The 26,912-nt window shown below is 46.1% G+C and overlaps 1 protein-coding gene across 1 annotated transcript in view; it reads left to right on the top strand.

Annotated features, from left to right (window-relative positions):
* The window catches only part of SLCO4A1 (solute carrier organic anion transporter family member 4A1), a 196,371-nt gene that overhangs the window by 140,419 nt on the left and 29,040 nt on the right, over nt 1-26,912 (top strand). Inside the window, exon 7 of the mRNA XM_063959291.1 lies at nt 14,609-14,804. Within this exon, the coding sequence (XP_063815361.1) occupies nt 14,609-14,804 (196 nt within the window). The remainder of the gene's footprint in view (nt 1-14,608; nt 14,805-26,912) is intronic.

The raw sequence follows: 26,912 nt of genomic DNA, 5'->3' as shown, positions 1-26,912 counted from the left end.
TGGGCGCCCATCCCAAGTGCGGATTATCTGCAATAATTGTACATAGTTATTGTTAACTAATTCGGGTTATTGTTGAAGGAAGCCATCTTTCAGAGGCTCCGCTGTTATCATACTGTTAACTGGGTTTAGATCACAAGTTGTACGGTGTGATTGGTGTGGCTGGTATGAGTCTTACCCGGGATTCAAAATCCTCCCTTATTGTGTACGCTCGTCCGGGCACAGTACCTAACTGGAGTCTGGAGGAGGGTCATAGGGGGAGGAGCCAGTGCACACCACCTGATCTGGAAAAGCTTTACTTTTTGTGCCCTGTCTCCTGCGGAGCCGCTATTCCCCATGGTCCTTTCAGGAACCCCAGCATCCACTACGGACTCCGAGAAATAGATTTATCGGTAAGTAAAATCTTATTTTTCTGCACTAATAGAAATGTAAAAACGTTAATGTAAGGAACCACTTCATCTCTACTACTACATCTGGCTATATTACCTTGCTTGCTAACCTGTGCTACAACAAGTATCGCCCATCTATGCTGCATATCCATCTGCTTTCATGCGGGTGGCTGGCCTGCCCACAGTTTTCCTGCTGCAGCTATCTTTATTAATATCAAGAGTTACACCCAATCCATGCTGGGTGCAAAAGATCCTTCTGAAACAGACACCCCTATCTCCGCACTCTGTGAATGAGCACTGAAGTCGACCCACATGCCCATGACATTCCCGAGTTAGATCCGTTCCGCTGCCCAGAAACACCCATTTCACAGAATGAATGCTCCATCGAAGGACATTCAGTCTCTGTCCATGTGCCTATGCAAGATTCGATGGATGCACGGTTTGCAATTGATTTCTGAACTGTATGCACACATTGTATTTACTAGCATGATCCTTCCTCATTTGGACCTGCCTCTGACTCAGAATCAGGCCCAATGCTGTATATATGCCATTTCTGTCCTGCCCAATCCATTTTCTCAATCCTCATATTTTAGTTATTCTTTATATGGTGAATTCCACAAAAATATTTGATATGCTTTGTGAGCAATTGTGCACTTACTTAGGCTAATGGGCTTACATGCATAATGACTTGTTATACCAAGTTATTATGTCTCACCATGTGAGCCCACACGCGTACTGATCTCACATTCTCAACTTTCATACTTTCTTTGACTATTACAGCAGTTCTTCTGAGGCCAACTGGTACTTCCTAAGCCATACCTGAGAATGGTGTTGGACCTGGTTTATGGTCACATTACCACAGTACATTTAGGGGCAGAAAACATTTGACTACATTTTTTTTCTGACCAGGTGTCCATAAAGATGTGTTACCTGCCCTAAGTGCCAGTAGAGTTCTCCCAAGCCAAATATTAGGAGTCCTTTGGTCTCATTACCTATTATTATAGAGATCCCCTTTAAACATTTAGAGCTAGTTGGGCATCTAATAATGTCTGTCTGAGATCATCAGCTATTATTATTATTGTCCTTTATTAATATGGTGTCACAAGGGGGCTGCAGTGCCTTACATAGTACATAAACTGGAGCAGTATGAACAAAACAAGAACATGGACAAGGTTTATAAACATTAGCGCTTCATCAGTCATAATACCCAAGTAAGCAGTGGGGCTGTCGTAGACAGTGGAGATGATATGATGGTTTAAGATAAGTGAGAGAAGGAAAAGCATATGAGGGATGAGGGCCTCACTTGTGAGAGTTTACAATTTAAAGATGGGACTATGGACCAATGGACTATGATATTGAATACCGTTACGCAGTACTTAGACAATAGCTAGAGAACTAGTCCATGTCTTTGTCATAGTGAGAATATCGAAAGAAATCCTAACAGGGCTACCCCCCATTTTTGTAAAAGGTTATGAAGGATTATTGCAGGGCTTGACAAATTTTTGTAAAATCTAGGAGCCAAGATGAAACTGTAGAAGCCAGACCACCCACCACTAAAGACCTAAACAATAACTGAAAACCCCCCACCCAACAGTCACATTACTGAATAGCCTCCCCCAACCCCCAGGTAAACCAACCACCACAGCAACACAACTGAGGGGGTACTCCCAGGCAACCCAGCCCTCTGTAGCCACATTGCTGTGTAGCTACCCCCAAGGCAAACAACATCCCCCCCCCCTTCCCCCATGCAGCCACATTAATGGGCAGTTAGCCCCCTCGGGCAGCCAACCCCCATGGGCACACAACTAAGGGTGTACTAACAGGCAAACCACCCCTCTGCAGCCCCCCCCGGGCAAACAATCCCCCTTACCTTGTGACCACATCACTACCTCTTCCAAGGCTGCAATCCCCATCCACGCATAGACCCTCTTACCAGGGAGCTCTATGAACCCGGAGCTGGAGACAGCAGACAGTGCAGGCTGGGACGGGCATGAGGAGTCAGCGTAGATCGGGATGGACAGGCACAGCAGTCAGCGTAGGCTGGAAAGGACACACAGCACATGCACTCCTCTGCATGAAATGGCCACCGCAATACAGACACACCCACAAATCTCCGCAGGGGCTGGCGAGGATCTGCTTCCTCCCTCCCTGTATAATCTGGTCACCAGGCAGCAAAATCTAGGAACCATAGTGACCTGGCTACTGGGATTTGTCGAGCCCTGGATTATTGGATTAGGGTTTGAACTCACCCAAGGATCTCAGTTTCTAACACTCAGACCAGTGCTTTGGTAGAATGATTTAACAAAACCGTAAACAGTGTAATGAAAAAATTCTAGACAAAGATAAAAAAAAACAACAACAAAAAAACAACAGATCTGCTGCCCTATTTATTGCTGGCAATTAAGGAAGTTACCCAATCATTACCAGGTTCTCACCATTTGATTTGTTGTATGGGAGAGACATTAGGCCCGGGTATTGATGTGCATAGCAAAAGATACAAGTGATTTACACTCCGGTCCTTACAAAAGTGTTACTGTAGGAGATGATAGCTGATGTAGTTCTGACAGTGAAGCTAATTCAGATCCAAAAGGATCTGCGATTTGATGGTAGTACTGATGTTAGGTACTTTGCGCATGCAGCAGGACCCGTTCTGTGCATCCGCAAACGGGTCCTGCCACAGGACGGCATCAGACTGTCAGTGATTGACAGTCTGATGCCATTTGCGGGTGTGTAGGGGTTAGTAACGACCTCCATTTGTGAAAGTGTTGGCTTGTCGCTGCCATTTAGGTGGAGAGAAGAAGTCAGGACCTCCATCTTTGGACGGAGATATCCCGGCCTCTTACGAGGATATTCGATGTACAGCTTATGTGTCCCCATGGGTGGGTCAAGCCACCCAATGGTGTCGCAGTGAACCGATGCTGCTTTCTAGGTCACAGCTCAGATTACAACTGCAGCAGGATGCATCTACTTGTAAAAGATGGAATTCCAAGGAAGCTGCAGCGATACACATCTGAATTAGCCCCCGTGAGCGAGCACATGGAACAGGCCCAACAAAGTATACAACTGTAATTATTAAGTGTGCCCCTTTGTCCCTGGGAACAGAGTATTTTTTAAGTTAGAGATCATTTGAGACATTAGAGTAAGTGGGCAATGTCAACTATAAAGTGTACCAGCTAGGGAAATAAATACATCATGTAGATCACTGTAGATCTGATGAAACAGTTGAAGAGCCAAAGATTGCTTGGTCTGCACATCACATTGTCTCCACAGAACACTTATAGAAGGTGTAGTAAAACACAGGTTCTCAAACTTGGACCTCAGAACCCCCAATAGTTCACATTTCCCAGGTTTCCTCATAGAATTGCAAGTGAAATAATCAGCTCCACCTGTGTACTTTTTAAAATGTATCAGTGAGTAATGAATACACCTGTGCACCTGCTAGGTGTTCTGAGCACCGAGTTTGAGAACCACTGTAGTAAAAGTTCAAATCCTAGTTGTCTATTATATTATCGATGGGGGTTGAGGGTACATGGGAAAGAACGGGGGTAGGACCATAGGTTGCAGTGTGTTTTGGGGGGGTATAGTCACTTGGAGAATAGTCACTTCCCGCTTTGCCTGTTGCAGATTACACCAGGTGGCCCAGTAAGTGAGCAAAAGGATCTGATGTCTGCCAGCAAATAAGATATTTCTCTGACGTCCTAGTGGATGCTGGGAACTCCGTAAGGACCATGGGGAATAGCGGCTCCGCAGGAGACTGGGCACAAAAGAAAAGCTTTAGTACTACCTGGTGTGCACTGGCTCCTCCCCCTATGACCCTCCTCCAAGCCTCAGTTAGATTTTTGTGCCCGACCGAGCTGGGTGCAATCTAAGGGGCTCTCCTGAGCTTCTTAGAAAAAGTTAGTTTTAGGTTTTTTATTTTCAGTGAGACCTGCTGGCAACAGGCTCACTGCATCGAGGGACTAAGGGGAGAAGAAGCGAACCTGCCTGCTTGCAGCCAGCTTGGGCTTCTTAGGCTACTGGACACCATTAGCTCCAGAGGGACCGAACACAGGCCCAGCCTCGGAGTCCGGTCCCAGAGCCGCGCCGCCGGCCCCCTTACAGAGCCAGAAGCAAGAAGAGGTCCGGAAAATCGGCGGCAGAAGACATCAGTCTTCACCAAGGTAGCGCACAGCACTGCAGCTGTGCGCCATTGCTCCTCATGCACACCACACACTCCGGTCACTGATGGGTGCAGGGCGCTGGGGGGGGGCGCCCTGAGCAGCAATATAAACACCTTGGCTGGCAAAAATACATCACATATAACCCCCAGGGCTATATGGATGTATATTAACCCCTGCCAGATTCCAGAAAAAAGCGGGAGAAAAGTCAGCCGAGAAGGGGGCGGAGCCTATCTCCTCAGCACACTGGCGCCATTTTCCCTCACAGCTCCGCTGGAAGGACGTCTCCCTGACTCTCCCCTGCAGTCCTGCACTACAGAAAAGGGTAAAACAAGAGAGGGGGGGGCACTAATTAGGCGCAGTATAATATAAACAGCAGCTATAAGGGGAAAAACACTCTGTATAGTGTTATCCCGGTATATATATATAGCGCTCTGGTGTGTGCTGGCATACTCTCCCTCTGTCTCCCCAAAGGGCTAGTGGGGTCCTGTCCTCTATCAGAGCATTCCCTGTGTGTGTGCTGTGTGTCGGTACGGCTGTGTCGACATGTATGAGGAGGAACATGATGTGGAGGCGGAGCAATTGCCTGTAGTGGAGATGTCATCCCCTAGGGGGTCGACACCTGAGTGGATGGGCTTATGGAAGGAATTACGTGAAAGTGTCAGCTCTTTACAAAAGCAGTTTGATGACATGGGACAGCCGGCTACTCAGCTTGTGCCTGTCCAGGCGTCTCAAAGACCATCAGGGGCGCTTAAACGCCCGCTATCACAGATGGCAGATACAGACGCCGACACGGATACTGACTCCAGTGTCGACGATGAAGAGACGAATGTGACTTCCAGTAGGGCCACACGTTACATGATTGAGGCAATGAAAAATGTTTTACACATTTCTGATAGTACAAGTACCGTTAAAAAGGGTATTATGTTTGGTGAGTAAAAACTACCTGTAGTTTTTCCTGCATCTGAGGAATTAAATGAAGTGTGTGATGAAGCGTGGGTTTCTCCCGATAAAAAACTGATAATTCCTAAAAGGTTATTGGCATCATACCCTTTCCCGCCAGAGGATAGGGCACGTTGGGAAACACCCCCTAGGGTGGACAAAGCGCTCACACGCTTGTCTAAACAGGTGGCACTGCCGTCTCCTGATACGGCCGCCCTTAAGGAACCTGCTGACAGAAAGCAGGAGAATATCCTAAAATGTATATACACTCACACGGGTGTTATACTGCGACCAGCAATCGCCTCAGCCTGGATGTGCAGTGCTGGGGTGGCTTGGTCGGATTCCCTGACTGAAAATATTGATACCCTGGATAGGGACAGTATATTACTGACTATAGAGCATTTAAAAGATGCATTTTTATATATGCGTGATGCACAGAGGGATATTTGCCGACTGGCATCAAGAGTAAGTGCGCTGTCCATATCCGCCAGAAGAGGGTTATGGACGCGGCAGTGGTCAGGTGATGCTGATTCCAAAAGGCATATGGAAGTATTGCCTTATAAAGGGGAGGAGTTATTTGGGGTCGGTCTATCAGACCTGGTGTCCACGGCAACTGCTGGGAAATCCACATTTTTATTACCCCAAGTAGCCTCTCAACATAAGAAGACGCTGTATTATCAGACGCAGTCCTTTCGGCCCCATAAGGGCAAGCGGGCAAAAGGCTCCTCATTTCTGCCCCGGGGCAGAGGGAGAGGAAAAAGGCTGCAGCAAACAGCCAGTTCCCAGGAACAGAAGTCCTATCCCGCTTCTGCCAAGTCCTCAGCATGACGCTGGGGCTCTACAGGCGGACTCAGGCACGGTGGGGGCCCGTCTCAAGAATTTCAGCGCACAGTGGGCTCACTCACAAGTGGACCCCTGGATCCTTCAGGTAGTATCTCAGGGGTACAAATTGGAATTCGAGACGTCTCCCCCTCGACGTTTCCTAAAGTCTGCCTTACCGACGTCTCCCTCCGACAGGGAGGCGGTATTGGAAGCCATTCACAAGCTGTATTCCCAGCAGGTGATAATCAAGGTACCCCTCCTGCAACAGGGAAAGGGGTATTATTCCACGCTGTTTGTGGTACCGAAGCCGGACGGCTCGGTGAGACCTATTTTAAATCTAAAATCTTTGAACACTTACATACAGAGGTTCAAATTCAAGATGGAATCACTCAGAGCGGTGATCGCGAACCTGGAAGAAGGGGATTATATGGTGTCTCTGGACATCAAGGATGCTTACCTCCATGTCCCAATTTACCCTTCTCACCAAGGGTACCTCAGGTTTGTGGTACAGAACTGCCACTATCAGTTTCAGACGCTGCCGTTTGGATTGTCCACGGCACCCCGGGTCTTTACCAAAGTAATGGCCGAAATGATGATACTTCTTCGAAGGAAAGGAGTTTTAATTATCCCTTACTTGGACGATCTCCTGATAAGGGCAAGATCCAGGGAACAGTTGGTAGTCGGAGTAGCACTATCTCAAGTAGTGCTGCGGCAGCACGGTTGGATTCTCAATATCCCAAAATCGCAGCTGATCCCGACGACACGTCTTCTATTCCTAGAGATGATCCTGGACACAGTCCAGAAAAAGGTGTTTCTCCCAGAAGAGAAAGCCAGGGAGTTATCCGAGCTAGTCAGAAACCTCTTAAAACCAGGCCAAGTATCAGTGCATCAATGCACAAGGGTTCTGGGAAAAATGGTGGCTTCCTACGAAGCAATCCCATTCGGCAGATTCCACGCAAGAACATTCCAGTGGGACCTGCTGGACAAATGGTCCGGATCGCATCTTCAGATGCATCAGCGGATAACCCTGTCCCCAAGGACAAGGGTGTCTCTCCTGTGGTGGTTGCAGAGTGCTCATCTTCTAGAGGGCCGCAGATTCGGCATTCAGGACTGGGTCCTGGTGACCACAGATGCCAGCCTGCGAGGCTGGGGAGCAGTCACACAGGGAAAAAATTTCCAGGGCTTGTGGTCAAGCCTGGAGACATCACTTCACATAAATATCCTGGAGCTAAGGGCCATTTACAATGCTCTAAGCCAAGCAAGGCCTCTGCTTCAAGGTCAGCCGGTGCTGATCCAGTCGGACAACATCACGGCAGTCGCCCACGTAAACAGACAGGGCGGCACAAGAAGCAGGAGGGCAATGGCAGAAGCTGCAAGGATTCTTCGCTGGGCGGAAAATCATGTGATAGCACTGTCAGCAGTGTTCATTCCGGGAGTGGACAATTGGGAAGCAGACTTCCTCAGCAGGCACGACCTCCAACCGGGAGAGTGGGGACTTCACCCAGAAGTCTTCCACATGATTGTAAACCGTTGGGAAAAACCAAAGGTGGACATGATGGCGTCCCGCCTCAACAAAAAACTGGACAGGTATTGCGCCAGGTCAAGGGACCCTCAAGCAATAGCTGTGGACGCTCTGGTAACACCGTGGGTGTACCAGTCAGTGTATGTGTTCCCTCCTCTGCCTCTCATACCCAAGGTGCTGAGAATTATACGGCGGGGAGGAGTAAGAACTATTCTCGTGGCTCCGGATTGGCCAAGAAGAACTTGGTACCCGGAACTTCAAGAAATGCTCACAGAGGACCCGTGGCCTCTACCTCTGAGAAGGGACCTGCTCCAGCAGGGACCCTGTCTGTTCCAAGACTTACCGCGGCTGCGTTTGACGGCATGGCGGTTGAACGCCGGATCCTAAAGGAAAAAGGCATTCCAGACGAAGTCATCCCTACTTTGATAAAAGCCAGAAAGGATGTAACCGCAAAGCATTATCACCGCATCTGGCGGAAATATGTTGCGTGGTGCGAGGCCAAAAAGGCCCCGACGGAGGAATTTCAACTGGGTCGATTCCTGCATTTCCTGCAAGCAGGAGTGTCTATGGGCCTAAAATTAGGATCCATTAAGGTCCAGATTTCGGCCCTGTCGATTTTCTTTCAAAGAGAACTGGCTTCAGTGCCTGAAGTCCAGACGTTTGTTAAGGGAGTGCTACATATACAGCCTCCTTTTGTGCCTCCAGTGGCACCCTGGGATCTGAATGTTGTTTTGGGTTTCCTAAAATCACATTGGTTTGAACCACTCAACACTGTGGACTTAAAATATCTCACATGGAAAGTGGTCAAGCTGTTGGCCCTGGCTTCGGCCAGGCGTGTGTCAGAATTGGCGGCTTTATCCTGTAAAAGCCCTTACCTGATTTTTCATACGGACAGGGCAGAATTGAGGACTCGTCCTCAATTTCTCCCTAAGGTGGTTTCAGCGTTTCACCTGAACCAGCCTATTGCGGTACCTGCGGCTACTAGGGACTTGGAGGACTCCAAGTTGCTGGACGTTGTCAGGGCCCTGAAAATATATGTTTCCAGGACGGCTGGAGTCAGAAAATCTGACTCGCTGTTTATCCTGTACGCACCCAACAAGCTGGGTGCTCCTGCTTCTAAGCAGACTATTGCTTGCTGGATTTGTAGTACAATTCAGCTTGCACATTCGGTGGCAGGCCTGCCACAGCCAAAATCTGTAAAAGCCCATTCCACGAGGAAGGTGGGCTCATCTTGGGCGGCTGCCCGAGGGGTCTCGGCTTTACAACTTTGCCGAGCAGCTACTTGGTCAGGGGCAAACACGTTTGCTAAATTCTACAAATTGGTACCCTGGCTGAGGAGGACCTTGAGTTCTCTCATTCGGTGCTGCAGAGTCATCCGCACTCTCCCGCCCGTTTGGGAGCTTTGGTATAATCCCCATGGTTTTTACGGAGTTCCCAGCATCCACTAGGACGTCAGAGAAAATAAGAATTTACTTACCGATAATTCTATTTCTCGTAGTCCGTAGTGGATGCTGGGCGCCCATCCCAAGTGCGGATTATCTGCAATACTTGTACATAGTTATTGTTAACAAATCGGGTTATTGTTGTTGTGAGCCATCTATCCAGAGGCTCCTCTGTTATCATGCTGTTAACTGGGTTCAGATCACAAGTTGTACGGTGTGATTGGTGTGGCTGGTATGAGTCTTATCCGGGATTCATAAATCCTTCCTTATTGTGTACGCTCGTCCGGGCACAGTATCCTAACTGAGGCTTGGAGGAGGGTCATAGGGGGAGGAGCCAGTGCACACCAGGTAGTCCTAAAGCTTTTCTTTTGTGCCCAGTCTCCTGCGGAGCCGCTATTCCCCATGATCCTTACGGAGTTCCCAGCATCCACTACGGACTACGAGAAATAGAATTATCGGTAAGTAAATTCTTATTTTAACAGAAAGATATCATTCTATGGACTATACATTTTGCTCTCTTTAATCTTATTATTGGAATTTACAGAAAAAGTAATATATCAAAGAAATGGTTATAATTCATAAGTGCATAGAAATGTATAAATTATAACATGTTCCTGACCATTAGTTCGCTGCGTTAAGGTATTTTATGTGTTTAACACAATATATCCCAAACTCCGCCAGTCCTGGTTTTAATGATATCCATGCTTGAGGCCAGATGGTTAAATCAAATTTACTGAGGTACTAATTAAGTCACCTGTGCTCAAGCATGGATGTGGCATAAAAGATTCATTAGTCATTATAAATCCTAAAACATCTCCTGTTGATGACTGTAATTCACCATTTAATACAACCAAAACTGCCCTATTCCGGTTCTGGACAAGGTTTTTACTTTTGTGCTGTATAGCCAGAGAAGCTCCACCATCTTGGAGTAGTTTGTATGATGTCTGGCATTATGGTCACATCTGTAGACAGAGACAGGACCTTGTTGCCCATAGTTGTAATAGTTGAATTTACTGGGTTCCGCATCTTAATTGAGATGATATTCCCACAGATCTTCTACTGTCTTAAATGTGATGACACTTACCAGCACTGCGGTAATTTCTCGCTGAAGAGAGTGGAAATCCAGCACCAGCTGTTCAATCTGAGTGACAATTGATTTAACAGTGAGAAGAACTGTGATCAAGATTTAGCAAAACACACATCAGCCTTCAGTATTGTCCATTTCTATCATTTATTAGTACAAGGTGCTGTATGCCTGAACTTTTGTGTACATGAAAGATGGGCTACTTATTTTTATTCCATCTTATGTGTGTTCTGTTGCACAGAGTCTAATTTTGGTAGTGTAATAAGGCTATTGTGCCTTAAATCCTTTGGATCATATTTACATACTAAACCTCATTTGTTATTTGCAAACCCATTGCACATTTGTATTTCCGCTGAGTGCCTCCTGGAAATGATATAATTGCAAAGGCAGACCCCTAAGTCTTAATTTATAGACAATCAAATTTATACATATATCTGTGATGGACGTGCTAGAACATCTCTCCTGTCATTATTAAAGGTTGTACGCAAAACCCGAACCTGGTTCCGTGACACGATGTTATCACCATACACCTCGACAAGTTGACAATGAATTTCAGCTTTAGATGCAGAAATCTGATCACACTACGCATTTTAGTGTGTGACCATGTTTCCGCCAGCGCAGCCATCTTACAACTGATGTTGGGACAGTATGACTGATATGAGGTGCAGTCTAATAGCTGTGAGGGTAAGCAGTGGTCTACCTGCTCGGGACTGGTGGGAAATTAGACTGAAACAGGGAACATTACACATGTGAGAGGTCTTGTTACCTTACTTTCTCAAATACCCTTTTAGCAAATGAGTAATTATTTGGAAACTGCACATGCATTGCACTGCACGTGCGCAAAAACCTAATCCCTCGCACATTTCTTACCTTCTCACAGGGTCAGTGACACGCAGTTACCATGTGGGGCAGGTAACGGCGGAGTGGTGGGAAAGACGCAGCGTGTCGCTACCATTTTATGGGCATATCGATGGCTGTGTATGCAATCCCTAAGCTAGTAGCGTGGCTCCAGTGTCTCAGTTCAGGTAGACATGCTGTGTAGTCATAGACACACTGGAACGGTCGCTTATCGGAGGATCTGCGCATGCATTGTGAATATGTACACAGTTGCTGTGCTTTTGTGATGGTGTCTCTGTTCACTTCTGGGCAGCTGCTACACTTGCACATATTCTCACATCTGCAGGCAGGAAAATAGCAGCTTGATCAGCGTAGCGTACAGCTATGAATCAGGCCCTACGTACAGTTTGGTAGCAGGTAGCACCTCTCCATAAATATACTGCTATAATTTGACACAGAAACTGGAGAGTATATCAAAAGAAAACTGTGTGGTTGATCCCCTCATTCCAATTTAAACTATTGATATACTCATTTGTCACTTGTATACATGGTATGCATTGATTTTTATATACCTTTTATAATCTGATTGGATAGCATACCTGTCACACTAGCAACAGACTAAGGTTGGGTACACACTTGCCGATGTCAGTGACATGGTGCAATATCCCCTGCAAACAATATCATTCATACACACTGAACAATATTGTTTGCGTCTCATCAGTGATGGCATGCACCCACATCCAGGAGCGTGCCGTCTCGTACAATATCTTTAGATTTCAAGTTGAAAACAAAAGCTATTGTACCTCGTTAATGACCCATGGGAGCGCGCATCATTAACGATATAGAGTATACAAACTTGCCAATGTATACGACATATCGTCCGATCTGCCGGTTTGGACGATATATCGGGTACACATCAGCAAGTGTGTGTATCCAGCCTTACATTACACAGGTTAACTATCATATACAATTCTGTAACACTTGATCTGCCTGGAGTATTTAGTTGCACTATGATTAGTATTTGACAAGCATCACTATTCATTATTTGTGCATTTTATTAGCGATGACTGATGGTTGTCTTTACCTTTTAACTCATTTGATTTATATTTTGCTCTTGGTTCTTTAAAAAAATTAATAAAAGTTATGTTTTAAGCCACCTTTTGAAAACACCCACATTTGACCTTTCATCTTGGTGATCTACCCTTGAGTGCGGCACTATAACAGTATTTCCATCTCTTCGTCACATGTCATTTCTCACTACCTCTGCAAATGTTTAACTGCCTTTTATTTTTGAGAAGTTGATAATGTGGGTAGTAGGGCAGAGAAAATGGCTTTCCACAGTAACAAATGGTTAATAGGTTAGTCATTGAGGGTTTGCCAGAAACACATTCTTATTGGTAACTTCATTGTGCAGCATAAAAAGTGAAAGTGAAAGACATTTGAGGTCAAACAAACTGTGATGTTTTTAGCTTAAAGGAGTGTTGGGAAAATTAGCAGACTGAGTAAAATCATTGAGTGCGGTTGTCTATAAGGAACAGTTGATTCTTTATTTGGTGATTAAGGCGCTCAGTGTGATACTGTAGACCAGTGGTAATCACTAGAAACTTTCCAAGAGCTGCTAATAGGTACTAACAAGTTCAAGCACTCACTGAGTATAATTTTTTTTTTATTACACAAGATTTAACACTAATACAGGGAGTTTAAAATGTCCCTCTGCAATGACTGTGCTAAGCAAATTTCCCAGCAGAAAATGTGTGCTAATATTCTATATAATAACATGCTAACGCTGCTCCTCTCCTCTATGGGGGGAATTCAAGTGTTTTGCATGCCGGTGGCCTCTAGATGCGACATCCGGGCTCGCACATTCAGCGGTGCTGACATTAATGTTATGCTGTTCCGTCATTTTGACAGGTTGGCATCTAGTGAAGACATAATTGATTTTAAACACTTTATTTACATGAAATAAAATAATTCATTGCGTACTTATCTACATTGTGTAGATTATTATTATTATTATTATCCTTTATTTATATGGTGCCACAAGGGTTCCGCAGCGCCCAATTACAGAGTACATAAACAAATAATCAAAACAGGAAAACAGCAACTTACAGTTGACGACAATATAGGACAAGTACAGGGTAAATAAATATAGCTACATCAGCAGATGACCCTGAAATAAGTGTCAGGTGGCAGAAGACTGCTGGATTTGGTGCAGTTGAAGATTATTAAAGTAAAAAGATAGATAAGCACATGAGGGTAGAGGACCCTGCTCGTGAGAGCTTACATTCTAAAGGGGAAGGGTAGACAGACAGTGGTGACACAGATGGGGTACATAGAGAGCGTAGATGTATGTATAACAGTGTGTATGTATAACAGTGTGTTGAAAGTGTTGTCCCTCTCTGGCCTCCCACAGCTGTAGACTAAATCTGCGGAGGGACTTTTGGAACTCCCTGTATATGCCTCAGTGTACTATATACAGGTGCAAACATTATACCCTCATACAGTGGTGGGCCCGAGTGCAAAGATATGCGTTGGGCCCCCCTCCTCCATCCCACCCCAAGTTCATAATATGCCACATGGCAGAGGATGACAGAGAGAGGTAGACGGGGGAGACAGTGTGTGATAGGGAGAGGGTGACAAGGAGAGGCAGTAGGTGACATGGAGAGTGTGACTGGAAGAGGCAGTGGGTAACACCAGAGTCAGGCAGTGGGTGGCAGGGAGAGGCAGTGGGTGATGCCAGGAAGAGGCAGTGGGTGATACCAGGGAGAGGCAGTGAGTGACAGGGAGAGGTGATGAGGAGAGGCAGTGGGTGATGTCAGTACCTTGTTAGCTAATCAAGTTCATTAGTTGAATACCCAGCCAGCCCATTGTTCAAAATCTGCTTATGTCCAAAGAAAAGGCTCCATTCCATTGCAGCAATAGGAGTTATACTAAGTCCCAGTGACCACTATGTTATAGCCCACAGACTTGATCTAGAAAGTGAAACTCCCCTTACATATATATTAATAGTTGAAAACGTTTTTTTTTTTTTTTTCATTTTTATTACATATGTCAACACTAAATGAAAACTTAAATACTATCTCCCACAAAAAACTTGGGAGCCTTGGACATCACTTTTCAATAGCCTAAGATACCTCCTGTTCTCATCACTTTCTTATGATTTCTTTATATATTTAAATACTCAGAAACCCAAATCAAAATTCATAAAAGGTTATATTTTTTCATCCTTCTTCTCCACCAACTTTAAAATGGAACAGTAATTTTTATCATGCAGACATTTACCAGTGATCCCAGATATCTCTGTATAAAACAATGAGTGAGAGTCATTTATATAGTTCTAGTAATATATGAACGATCATAGATAGTTTGAAATATAAATGTTTCCTTATTTTTTTCTGTTCATTTTCCTTGCTCAGGATATCTGGTGGTTCCTGCCGGTGGTGGAGGTACCTTACTTGGAGGATTTATAGTGAACAAACTGAAACTTCACTGCTCAGGAGTGATTAAATTCTGTATCTTATGTACTCTTGGAAGTCTGATGTCAATCTTCGTGTTCCTAATAAGCTGCCCTAACATGTCCATGGCCGGAGTGACAGCACCTTACCAAGACAGGTATTGTCATAGCTGAACTTGCATACAGTTTTCTTCTTTTACAGTCAATATACAGTAGCTTAATGTTTAATCAGGGATTGTGGAAGCGCACGTCTAACCACACAATGTATAGCAAGTGAGATGTCAGAAAGCTAGTGTTTTGATCTTAAAGGGCTTGGTGTATTGAGCAGGTCAGTTTGGTAATGAATAAAGGTGTTTTATACACACACACAAATCAGTAAATGATCCGCTGTAGTTGGTCATGCACAAACTTTGCCTGCCATTTATATCAATCCACAGGGTGTCAGCTTTGCCCATACTTGTACACATACAGTATATGATAAGCGGCTCAGGCCGATTCCCACCATTGTCAAATGTGATTGTCCTATGACCTCATCTGCCATTTGTCCTTATATTTGATAAATCCCGCTCCCAGCAAAAAAAGGAGATGCTCAGCAGAATCATTGGTCCTTTTGGGAATTGAATTGTACTTGCTTCTTTGTCACCTTACCTGTTCTTGGCATTTCCTCAGATCCACTGCTTGCATCCAAAGATACAGCATCAGTCGCACATTGGGTACATCTGTCGCACCCTATGGTTGCTTTTAATTACCATTGCAACTGAGACACCAGGGCCAGAAGCACTTCATCTGAAGAAGCAGTCGCTGGTTGCGTCATGCTACCAATGCGCTCACGACACGCCTGCATTTTCAGAAACACTCCCCTTCACTGCTCACAAATGAATGCAGTCTGTCAATCAAACTGCAGCTGACAACACACTGTGATCGGCATCGCAACAGTGTCGGGCACATACTCTCTGTGCCTCTGACGCATGCACACCACTAAACATTGGTCATTTGTGACTGAATCTAAAGTGCATCCACCAGGGCCCTTGTCACCTTTCTTCTTAGCACCATACTGACTACACAGTGGGACTGATTCAGGTGTGGATGGAGCTGCACCCATCGGCGCAAATTATCGTTTTTGTCACTTTGCACTTGCACAGGACCCATTCTGCTTGTGCACGAACGGGTCCTACGACATAGGAATCAGAGCGGCAGTGATTGACAGTCTGCTGCTGCCCCGGGGGCAGGGAGAAGGCGACAGACTCCATTTGTGAAAAGGGAGATATAGGTATTTCTCTAACGTCCTAGTGGATGCTGGGGACTCCGTAAGGACCATGGGGAATAGACGGGCTCTGCAGGAGACAGGGCACTCTAAGAAAGAATTAGGACTACTGGTGTGCACTGGCTCCTCCCTCTATGTCCCTCCTCCAGACCTCAGTTAGAATCTGTGCCCGGACAGAGCTGGGTGCACTTTAGTGAGCTCTCCTGAGCTTGCTAATAAGAAAGTATTTTATTAGGATTTTTTTATTTTCAGAGAGATCTGCTGGCAACAGACTGTCTGCTACGTGGGACTGAGGGGAGAGAAGCAAACCTACTAACTGCGGATAGGTCGTGCTTCTTAGGCTACTGGACACCATTAGCTCCAGAGGGATCGAACACAGGAACTCACCCTTGGTCGTCCGATCCCGGAGCGCGCCGCCGTCCCCCTCGCAGAGCCAGAAGACAGAAGCCGGCGAGAGAAGCAGGAAGACATCAAAATCGGCGGCAGAAGACTCCTGTGTTCATATGAGGTAGCGCACAGCACTGCAGCTGTGCGCCATTGCTCCCACATTAAACCCGCACACTCCGGTCACTGTAGGGTGCAGGGTGCAGGGGGGGGGGGGGGGGGCGCCCTGGGCAGCAATTGAGTACCTCCTGGCATAATAGAGCATATATACAGCTGGGCACTGTTTATATGCATGAGCCCCCGCCATTATTTTTCACAAAATCGCGGGACAGAAGCCCGCCGCTGAGGGGGCGGGGCTTCTTCCTCAGCACTCACCAGCGTCATTTTCTCTCCACAGCTCCGCTGAGAGGAAGCTCCCCAGGCTCTCCCCTGCAGAATCACGGTAGAAAGAGGGTAAAAAGAGAGGGGGGGCACATAAATTTAGCGCAAAATCACTAATACAGCAGCTACTGGGTAAACACTAAGTTACTGTGTAATTCCTGGATTATATAGCGCTGGGGTGTGTGCTGGCATACTCTCTCTCTGTCTCTCCAAAAGGCCTTGTGGGGTTTCTGTCCTCAAATAGAGCATCCCCTGTGTGTGTGGTGTGTCGGTACGAATGTGTCGACATGTTTGACGAGGAAGGCTATGTGGAAGCAGAGCAGGTGCAGATGAATGTGGTGTCTCCGCCGACGGCGCCGACACCTGATTGGTTGGATATGTGGAAGGTGTTAAATGATAATGTAAACTCCTTGCATAAAAGGTTGGATAAAGCTGAAGCCTTGGGACAGTCAGGGTCTCAACCCGTGCCTGATCCTACAGCGCAGAGGCCGTCAGGGTCTCAGAAGTGCCCACTATCCCAGATTGTTGACACAGATATCAACACGGATTCTGACTCCAGTGTCGATGGCGATGATGCAAAGTTGCAGCCTAAAATGGCTAAAGCCATCCGCTACATGATTATAGCAATTGAAGGATGTATTGCACATTTCAGAGGTAAACCCGGTCCCTGACAAGAGGGTTTATATGTTTGGGGAAAAAAGGCAAGAGTGACTTTTCCCCCTTCACATGAGTTAAATGAGTTATGTGAAAAAGCTTGGGATTCTCCTGATAGGAAAGTGCAGATTTCCAAACGGTCACTTATGGCGTATCCTTTCCCGCCAACGGACAGGTTACGCTGGGAATCCTCCCCTAGGGTAGACAAAGCTTTGACACGCTTATCTAAGAAGGTGGCCCTGCCGTCACAGGATACGGCCTCCCTAAAGGATCCTGCGGATAGGAAGCAGGAAGGTATCCTGAAGTCCGTTTATACACATTCAGGTACCCTACTGAGGCCGGCAATTGGGTCGGCCTGGATGTGTAGTGCTGTAGCAGCATGGACAGATACTCTGTCTGAGGAACTTGATACCTTGGACAAGGATACTATATTACTGACCCTGGGGCATATAAAAGACGCTGTCCTATATATGAGGGATGCCCAGAGAGACATTTGCCTACTGGGCTCTAGAATAAATGCAATGTCAATTTCTGCCAGAAGGGTCCTGTGGACTCGGCAATGGACAGGTGATGCCGACTCAAAAAAGCACATGGTGGTTTTACCTTATAAGGGTGAGGAATTGTTTGGGGACGGTCTCTCGGACCTAGTTTCCACAGCTACGGCTGGGAAGTCAAATTTTTTGCCATATATTCCCTCACAACCTAAGAAAGCACCGTATTACCAAATGCAGTCCTTTCGATCGCAAAGAGGCAAGAAAGTCCGAGGTGCGTCTTTTCTTGCCAGAGGCAGGGGTAGAGGAAAGAAGCTGCACAATACAGCTAGTTCCCAGGAACAGAAGTCCTCCCCGGCTTCCACTAAATCCACCGCATGACGCTGGGGCTCCACAGGTGGAGCCAGGAGCGGTGGGGGCGCGTCTCCGAAATTTCAGCCACCAGTCGGTTCGCTCACAGGTGGATCCCTGGGCTATACAGATTGTGTCTCAGGGATACAAGCTGGAATTCGAAGTGATGCCCCCTCACCGTTACCTCAAATCGGCCCTGCCAGCTTCCCCATAGAAAGGGAAGTAGTGTTATTATTATTATTACATTTTATTTATAGGGCGCCACAAGTGTTTCGCAGCGCCGTACAAAGAACAGTACAGGGAGACAAAACTTAGCATAACAGTAAATAAATAACAAAAATGGAGTGCAGGTAACAAAGAGCAACACAATTCTCAAAACATAATACAGCTTAGATGTAAGTAGCGAAGGAGTAATCATTGTACTACTTGGGGCTGGCGGCCATAGATAGAGATGAGCCTTTACCAGCAGGAGAGAAAGCAGGTAAAGATGGTCGCTGAGTGAAATGTGTCAAGAAGAGGGTTTAGACAAGAGGAAAGAGGGCCCTGCTCTGAAGAGCTAACAATCTAGTGGGGAGGGGCAACAGACAGATGACATGAGGTGCAAGCAGGTAAGCCTGATGGTGGTATGCGAGCAAAGCAGAGATGTCCAAGGCATGGGGCAGGGGGATGGAGGAGCAGCCTAAGGACTAGGTTATGCATTGGAGGGGTACGCTTTGATGAATAGGTGGGTTTTCAATGCCCGTTTGAAGCTTTGCAAGGTCGGGGAGAGTCTAATGGAGCGGGGGAGCGCATTCCAATGAAGGGGTGCAGCACGGGCAAAATCCTGAACTCGTGCATGTGTTAGCGGCAATTCACAAATTATATCTCCAGCAGGTGGTGGTACAGGTTCCCCTCCCTCAACAGGGAAGGGGTTACTATTCCACAATGTTTGTGGTTCCAAAACCAGACGGTTCGGTCAGACCCATATTGAATTTAAAATCCCTGAACATTTACCTGAAAAGGTTCAAGTTCAAGATGGAATCACTAAGGGCGGTTATTGCGAGCCTGGAAGAGGGGGATTTTATGGTGTCTCTGGACATAAAGGATGCTTACCTGCATGTCCCCATTTATCCACCTCATCAGGAGTACCTCAGATTTGTGGTACAGGACTGTCATTACCAATTCCAGACGTTGCCGTTTGGTCTGTCCACGGCACCGAGAATATTTACCAAGGTAATGGCAGAAATGATGGTGCTTCTGCGAAAGCAAGGAGTTACAATTATCCCATACTTGGACGATCTCCTCATAAAGGCGAGGTCCAGAGAGCAGTTGCTGATCAGCGTAGCACACTCTCGGGAGGTGTTACAACAGCACGGCTGGATTCTGAATATTCCAAAGTCGCAGCTGATTCCTACGACGAGACTGCCCTTCCTGTACATGATTCTGGACACAGACCAGAAGAAGGTGTTTCTCCTGGAGGAGAAGGCCCAGGAGCTCGTGACTCTGGTCAGAGACCTCTTAAAGCCAAAACAGGTGTCTGTGCATCAATGCACGCGAGTCCTGGGAAAGATGGTGGCGTCATACGAAGCCATTCCCTTCGGCAGGTTCCATGCGAGGACCTTTCAGTGGGATCTGTTGGACAAGTGGTCCGGATCGCATCTTCAGATGCATCGGCTGATCACTCTATCCCCCAGGGCCAGGGTGTCTCTTCTGTGGTGGCTGCAGAGTGCTCACCTTCTCGAGGGCCTCAGGTTCGGCATACAGGACTGGGTCCTGGTGACCACGGATGCAAGCCTCCGAGGGTGGGGGGCAGTCACTCAGGGAAGAAACTTCCAGGGGCTGTGGTCAAGTCAGGAGACTTGTCTGCACATCAATATCCTGGAACTAAGGGCCATATACAACGCCCTGAGTCAAGCGGAGCCTCTGCTTCGCAACCAACCGGTGCTGATTCAGTCAGACAACATCACCGCGGTGGCTCATGTAAACCGCCAGGGCGGCACAAGAAGCAGGGTGGCGATGGCAGAAGCCACCAGAATTCTTCGCTGGGCGGAGAATCACGTGCAAGCACTGTCAGCAGTGTTCATTCCGGGAGTGGACAACTGGGAAGCAGACTTCCTCAGCAGGCACGACCTCCACCCGGGAGAGTGGGGACTTCATCAAGAAGTCTTCACACAGATTACAAATCGATGGGAACTGCCACAGGTGGACATGATGGCATCCTGCCTCAACAAAAAGCTACAAAGGTATTGCGCCAGGTCAAGAGACCCTCAGGCGATAGCTGTGGACGCACTAGTGACACCGTGGGTGTTCCAGTCGGTTTATGTGTTTCCTCCTCTTCCTCTCATACCCAAGGTGCTGAGAATCGTAAGAAAAAGAGGAGTGAGAACAATACTCATTGTTCCGGATTTGCCAAGAAGGACTTGGTACCCGGAACTGCAAGAAATGCTCACAGAGGACCCATGGCCTCTGCCTCTCAGACAGGATCTGTTGCAACAGGGGCCCTGTCTGTTCCAAGACTTACCGCGGCTGCGTTTGACGGCATGGCGGTTGAACGCCGGATCCTAGCGGAAATAGGCATTCCGGATGAAGTTATTCCTACGCTGATAAAGGCTAGGAAGGACGTGACAGCAAAACATTATCACCGTATATAGCGAAAATATGTTGCTTGGTGTGAGGCCAGGAAGGCCCCTACAGAGGAATTCCAGCTGGGCCGTTTCCTTCACTTCCTACAGTCGGGAGTGACTATGGGCTTAAAATTAGGGTCCATAAAGGTCCAGATTTCGGCCCTATCGATTTTCTTTCAAAAGGAACTGGCTTCTCTTCCTGAGGTTCAGACGTTTGTAAAGGGAGTGCTGCATATTCAGCCCCCTTTTGTGCCACCAGTGGCACCTTGGGATTTTAACGTGGTGTTGAGTTTCCTGAAATCTCACTGGTTTGAGCCACTTAAGACCGTGGAGTTAAAGTATCTCACGTGGAAAGTGGTCATGCTATTGGCCTTAGCTTCGGCTAGGCGTGTGTCAGAATTGGCGGCTTTGTCATGTAAAAGCCCCTATCTGGTCTTCCATATGGACAGGGCAGAATTACGGACTCGTCCGCAATTTCTGCCGAAGGTGGTGTCATCTTTTCATTTGAACCAACCTATTGTGGTGCCTGCGGCTACTCGTGACTTGGAGGATTCCAAGTTACTAGATGTAGTCAGGGCTTTGAAGATTTATGTAGCCAGAACGACTGGAGTCAGGAAAACTGACTCGCTGTTTATCCTGTATGCATCCAACAAGCTGGGTGCTCCTGCTTCAAAGCAAACTATTGCTCGCTGGATCTGTAACACGATTCAGCAGGCTCATTCTGCGGCTGGATTGCCGCATCCAAAATCTGTAAAAGCCCATTCCACAAGGAAGGTGGGCTCTTCTTGGGCGGCTGCCCGAGGGGTCTCGGCATTACAGCTTTGCCGAGCAGCTACTTGGTCGGGTTCAAACACGTTTGCAAAATTCTACAAGTTTGATACCCTGACTGAGGAGGACCTTGTGTTTGCTCATTCGGTGCTGCAGAGTCATCCGCACTCTCCCGCCCGTTTGGGAGCTTTGGTATAATCCCCATGGTCCTTACGGAGTCCCCAGCATACACTAGGACGTTAGAGAAAATAAGATTTTACTTACAGGTAAATCTATTTCTCGTAGTCCGTAGTGGATCCTGGGCGCCCGTCCCAAGTGCGGACTTCTTCTGCAATACTTGTATATAGTTATTGCTTAACTAAGGGTTATGTTATGTTTGCATCAGGTTGTCTGATGCTCTGTTGTTGTTCATACTTTTAACTGGGTAAGTTATCACAAGTTATACGGTGTGATTGGTGTGGCTGGTATGAGTCTTACCCTGGATTCCAAAATCCTTTCCTTGTACTGTCAGCTCTTCCAGGCACAGTTTCCTTAACTGAGGTCTGGAGGAGGGACATAGAGGGAGGAGCCAGTGCACACCAGATAGTACTAAATCTTTCTTAGAGTGCCCTGTCTCCTGCGGAGCCCGTCTATTCCCCATGGTCCTTACGGAGTCCCCAGCATCTACTACGGACTACGAGAAATAGATTTACCGGTAAGTAAAATCTTATTTTCACTGTCATTTTTGGGAGTGGAAGAAGGTCAGAGATTTCCTGACCTCTGCAATGGCATTTTTCACGGCACCATATATGCTGTAGGCCGCCTGATAGTGACTATGAAATCCGATACAGCGTCCTAAGACACACATTGGATCACTACTGCAGCAGGAGGCGTCTGCTTATAATAAATGCCTCCTGCTGCATCACCATACACTGCTATCACTGCTGGTTCCAAGGAAGTGATAGCAACTACAACCTCTGAATCAGGCCGGGATGCCGCTGTCGGCATATTGACAGCCAGTATCCCGTCTGCTGGGAATACGTATGTATTCCGTTGATTTATATCACCAAATATCTTTAAAAGCAATACTATCCTCAAATTTGCTTTACTTGTTTGTAGCCTTTATTCAGCACAGATTGCAATTGTGACTGAACGCACACTGATTGTGAAGACCTCTAGCCAAACCCACAATCTTATCTGCGATTACACAACCTAATGGCAAATCTATCCCACTCCCATTGCATGCATAGCTACAAACACAATATTGCGTACATTCACTCAAAATTACGCGAATAAATGCAGCTCTTAAACATCGATGTCAGCACAAAACTGGTATGGTTAGTTTCTTGTTATATTCTGTCAGTGACACTGGATTGGTTGTGGGGGAAATAGCGCACTGAGCTACCCTTATATAGGTATAGTGTATATATGAGCCGGAATACAGAAATAACAATATCTTATAACAATGATGCCCACTACTTATGGGGGAAATAGAATTCTAAATTGACAAATAGAAAAACCGGCGGTGCTCCCTTGAGTTGTAAAGAACAAATCGACTGATATACAAAGAGAAAAGACAACTCCTTTTTATGGGGCACTCTTACTAATAATCTAAAACTTAACTTTTATTGAAATTGGACTCACATTGACATACTACATAAAACATATATGTAGTATGTCAATGTGAGTCCAATTTCAATAAAAGTTAAGTTTTAGATTATTAGTAAGAGTGCCCCATAAAAAGGAGTTGTCTTTTCTCTTTGTATATCAGTTGATTTGTTCTTTACAACTCAAGGGAGCACCGCCGGTTTTTCTATTTGTCAATTTAGAATTCTATTTCCCCCATAAGTAGTGGGCATCATTGTGTTATAAGATATTGTTATTTCTGTATTCCGGCTCATATATACACTATACCTATATAAGGGTAGCTCAGTGCGCTATTTCCCCCACAACCAATCCAGTGTCGCTTGTACGTTACTGGGTAAAACCCCAGTTTTCTGGGGGGGCAGCACGTGTCGTATTAATATTAGCCTTCTCTTAGGCATTTGCAAAATAAATCAGATTACTTTTTCTAGATTTTGGACTTAGACTTTTCATACGCATCTTTGTATACTATTTAAGTATTACTAATCTCTACCTATATGGTTTATGTATAATTAATCTCTACCTGTAAGGTTTGTGATTACAATCTTATGAATGAGTAAAGGCTATAATAAGTTCTCTGAGATCATCAAATTTACATACAGAAAAAATGAGTACATTCAGTTTGAAAAATGAACTGATCAACAAACGGAGGACAAATGAGGACTACAGTAACATCTTTCCCAATACAATCTCCGATGCCACGGGGCAAACTAGCTGGGAGAAAGATTTTACTAGCCTGAAAAAATTATTACAAAAACAGAAAAGAACAACATTGGATCAAACAACAATTGAACAATATATAAAACACAAAATCTTTCCCAGAGGCCTAAGACCAAGGATTTTTCCAACTTTTGAATTGGCCACACCCACTTTAAAATCTGAATGGGAACAAACACTGCACAAATGCTCTACAGAACTTCTTCATATCCTATTGAAACATGACCTCTTAATCTTGGAAGAGATTGATAAGGAAATTGATGCCTTAGGTAAAAACTTGGAAGCATGGGAAAAAGACACACATTTTCAACAGTGTCTTGAGAAAAATAAGAAAGATCTGGAGAGCTATGAACAAATGATAGTAGATCAGAAAAAGAATAAATTTATTAGGGATAAGAGGGATTACGCTACAGGTAACATCTTCAAATGGAAAAAACCATACCCAAAGGAACATCAAAGGACAGGCAGTTACCAATACTCCTCATCTGAAGCTGATTCCTCTGGTACAGAAGATTATCCAGAGCAATATCAGAAAACAGGAACCTCTTACTCCCAGATGAATGCACCAGAAGCGCATTTTTTAGAATTTCCAAGGACGGAAAGGGGACGTTACAAAAAACAAGGAGGAGGACGAGGAGAAGTAAAAAGAAGAGGAAGAAATCAAGACAACTGGGGAACACCACTCCCACAGAGGCAATCCCCGAGATTCAGGAAATAACTCCCCATAGTGTTTGTGACCCTCTCCAAATTATAAATTTGACTGATAGAACTTTAACTGAAGACCATAAGTCAGTCCTAAGTAAAGGACTCTCCTTCTCCCCTGTTTCCAGAATGAATAGATTCAAATGGAAAAAGGACCTTAATCTGTTCTGTAGGAAACTCCTACTTATTAAATTTCATGAACAGAGGAAAAACTCTGCTCAGGGGATCCCACTTCCAATAACAATGGGAGAAGACATCTATGGATGGACTGATTTGGAGTTACGGGCACTCTCAGAACTTGAAGAATTGTCTGACCATGTGGAGCAGATGCAGACGGATATTGTTCAGAAAGGTAATATGAGTCGTCCGACCTGTACAAAGAAATCCACTTTTTACCCACAAGAGAACTTATGTCCAGCTGTTAAGATCTTCAGAAAAATGGTATCTAAGGATTTGGATAATTTGGATAATGTGGGTGCGGAGCTACCTCAGAGCGGGACCAGAGGCATTTTGGACAGAATTTACTAGTGTTTCACTGTAATATAATTAGCTGACAGCCTCACTGGGGCTGTACAGCTAGGGGTGTGCTGGTGTCTCTCTCTGTGTGTCTCCTCTCACATACAGTAAGGGCACGTTTGATCAGTATTACTGTCTGTGTGTATGTGTATGTCATTGTGATTACTGTAAACATGGGTAAACACAAACTCTGTAGTGTATGCCACATCAGATTCTCTCCCTTATCATCTGATTCTGTTTCATGTGAACAATGCAGCCAATCTTCACAAATCAGTGAAGGGGCTGGGGGAGAGTGTCCAGAGCCCTCCTGGCTAAGGGCTCCTAAAACTATGATGTTTGATATGTCATCACAACTCTCTGCTAATGTAGGCTGTTGCAGACTTAGCTGCTAAGTTAGATGTTACACAGCCCTCCATCTCTCATGCAGGTCCCTAAAAGCGTGGTTTACCTGCCCTACTCTCTGATTCAGAGGAGGGTATACAGGAGGATGGGGAGGACTTAGATCCCATTAGTGGGGATCCTGATTCTGCCCACGGTATTGAATCCCTTATTCTTGCTATACGGGATGTGTTAAAGCTCCCTCTAAAGGATGCTGCGTCACAGCAGTCGTTTTTCTTTACACAAAACAAGCCTAATGTCACTTTCCCTGATTCTGCAGAGTTAGATGACCTGTTTAAGTTGGCATTGAAAAATCAGGACAAAAAATTCCAAGTGTCAAAAAAGTTTTTGCGCACTTTCCCATTTGCTCCTGAAGGTAAGAAATTCTTGGAAGAACTTCCCGGAGGTTGACGTATCAGTCTCTCGACTGTCCAAAAAGGCGGTGCTGCCTGCCCCGGGTTCCTTTACCATGAAGGATCCTGGGGACAAAAAGATAGGGACTACACTCAAATCTATTTACATGACAGCAGGTGTATCGCAGAGGCCGGTCATAGCAGGTTGCTGGATGACCCATGCCATTCATACGTGGGCTACTCAGATTCAGGAGGGCCTCTCCGGGGCTATGCCTCTGGTCACTATGGTGACTCTCCTCAAGCACATTCAGGATACTACACGCGTCCTGTGTGACTCGCTCAAGGAGATGCAGAATATTAATGCTAGGACTTCTGCCATACGTCAGTGGGTAGCGGACGCTGAATCAAAGCGCAGTGTGGAATCCTTCCCCTTTTCAGGGGAATGGCTCTTTGGGGTTGAGTTGGATACTTGGATTTCCAAAGTCACTGCTGGGAAATCCACGTTTCTCCCCTCTGGGGCCCCGACGGCTAGGCGTTCCTACCCAGGGCCGTCTGTTCAGTCCTTTCGGTCTAACAGAATTCGTTCTAGGGCCAGAGGTGCCTTCAAAGCAAATAGAGGCGCCAGAGGAAAGTCAAAAAGACCTGCAACCACCGGTTCTCAGGAACAGAGTACCAGTTCTGCTTCCAGTAAGTCCTCAGCATGACGGTGAAGGAGATCTCGAGGTGGGAGCCCGACTGCGTCACTTCAGCCGCATCTGGCCAGGATACCTGAGTAAGGGATCTCATTTCTCAGGGCTACAAGCTGTAGTTCGACAGTGCTCCTCCCCAACGATTTTTGAAATCAGGCTTACCAGCTTTGGAGGATATGCAAGTTATGTTGCAACAGGCCATCCGAAAGTTGGTCCAGTCCCACGTCATTGTTCCAGTACCGATACCACAATGAGGCAGGGGTTATTACTCCAACCTGTTTGTGGTACCAAAGCCGGACAGCTAGGTATGGCCCATTTTGAATCTAAAGTCCTTGAATCCTTACCTAAAGTTTTTCAAATTCAAAATGGAATCCCTGAGGGCAGTGATTGCA

Source organism: Pseudophryne corroboree, chromosome 3, assembly GCF_028390025.1.
Source record: "Pseudophryne corroboree isolate aPseCor3 chromosome 3, aPseCor3.hap2, whole genome shotgun sequence".
Classification (NCBI taxonomy): Eukaryota; Metazoa; Chordata; class Amphibia; order Anura; family Myobatrachidae; genus Pseudophryne; species Pseudophryne corroboree.
This window is presented reverse-complemented; position numbering and strand designations above follow the sequence as displayed.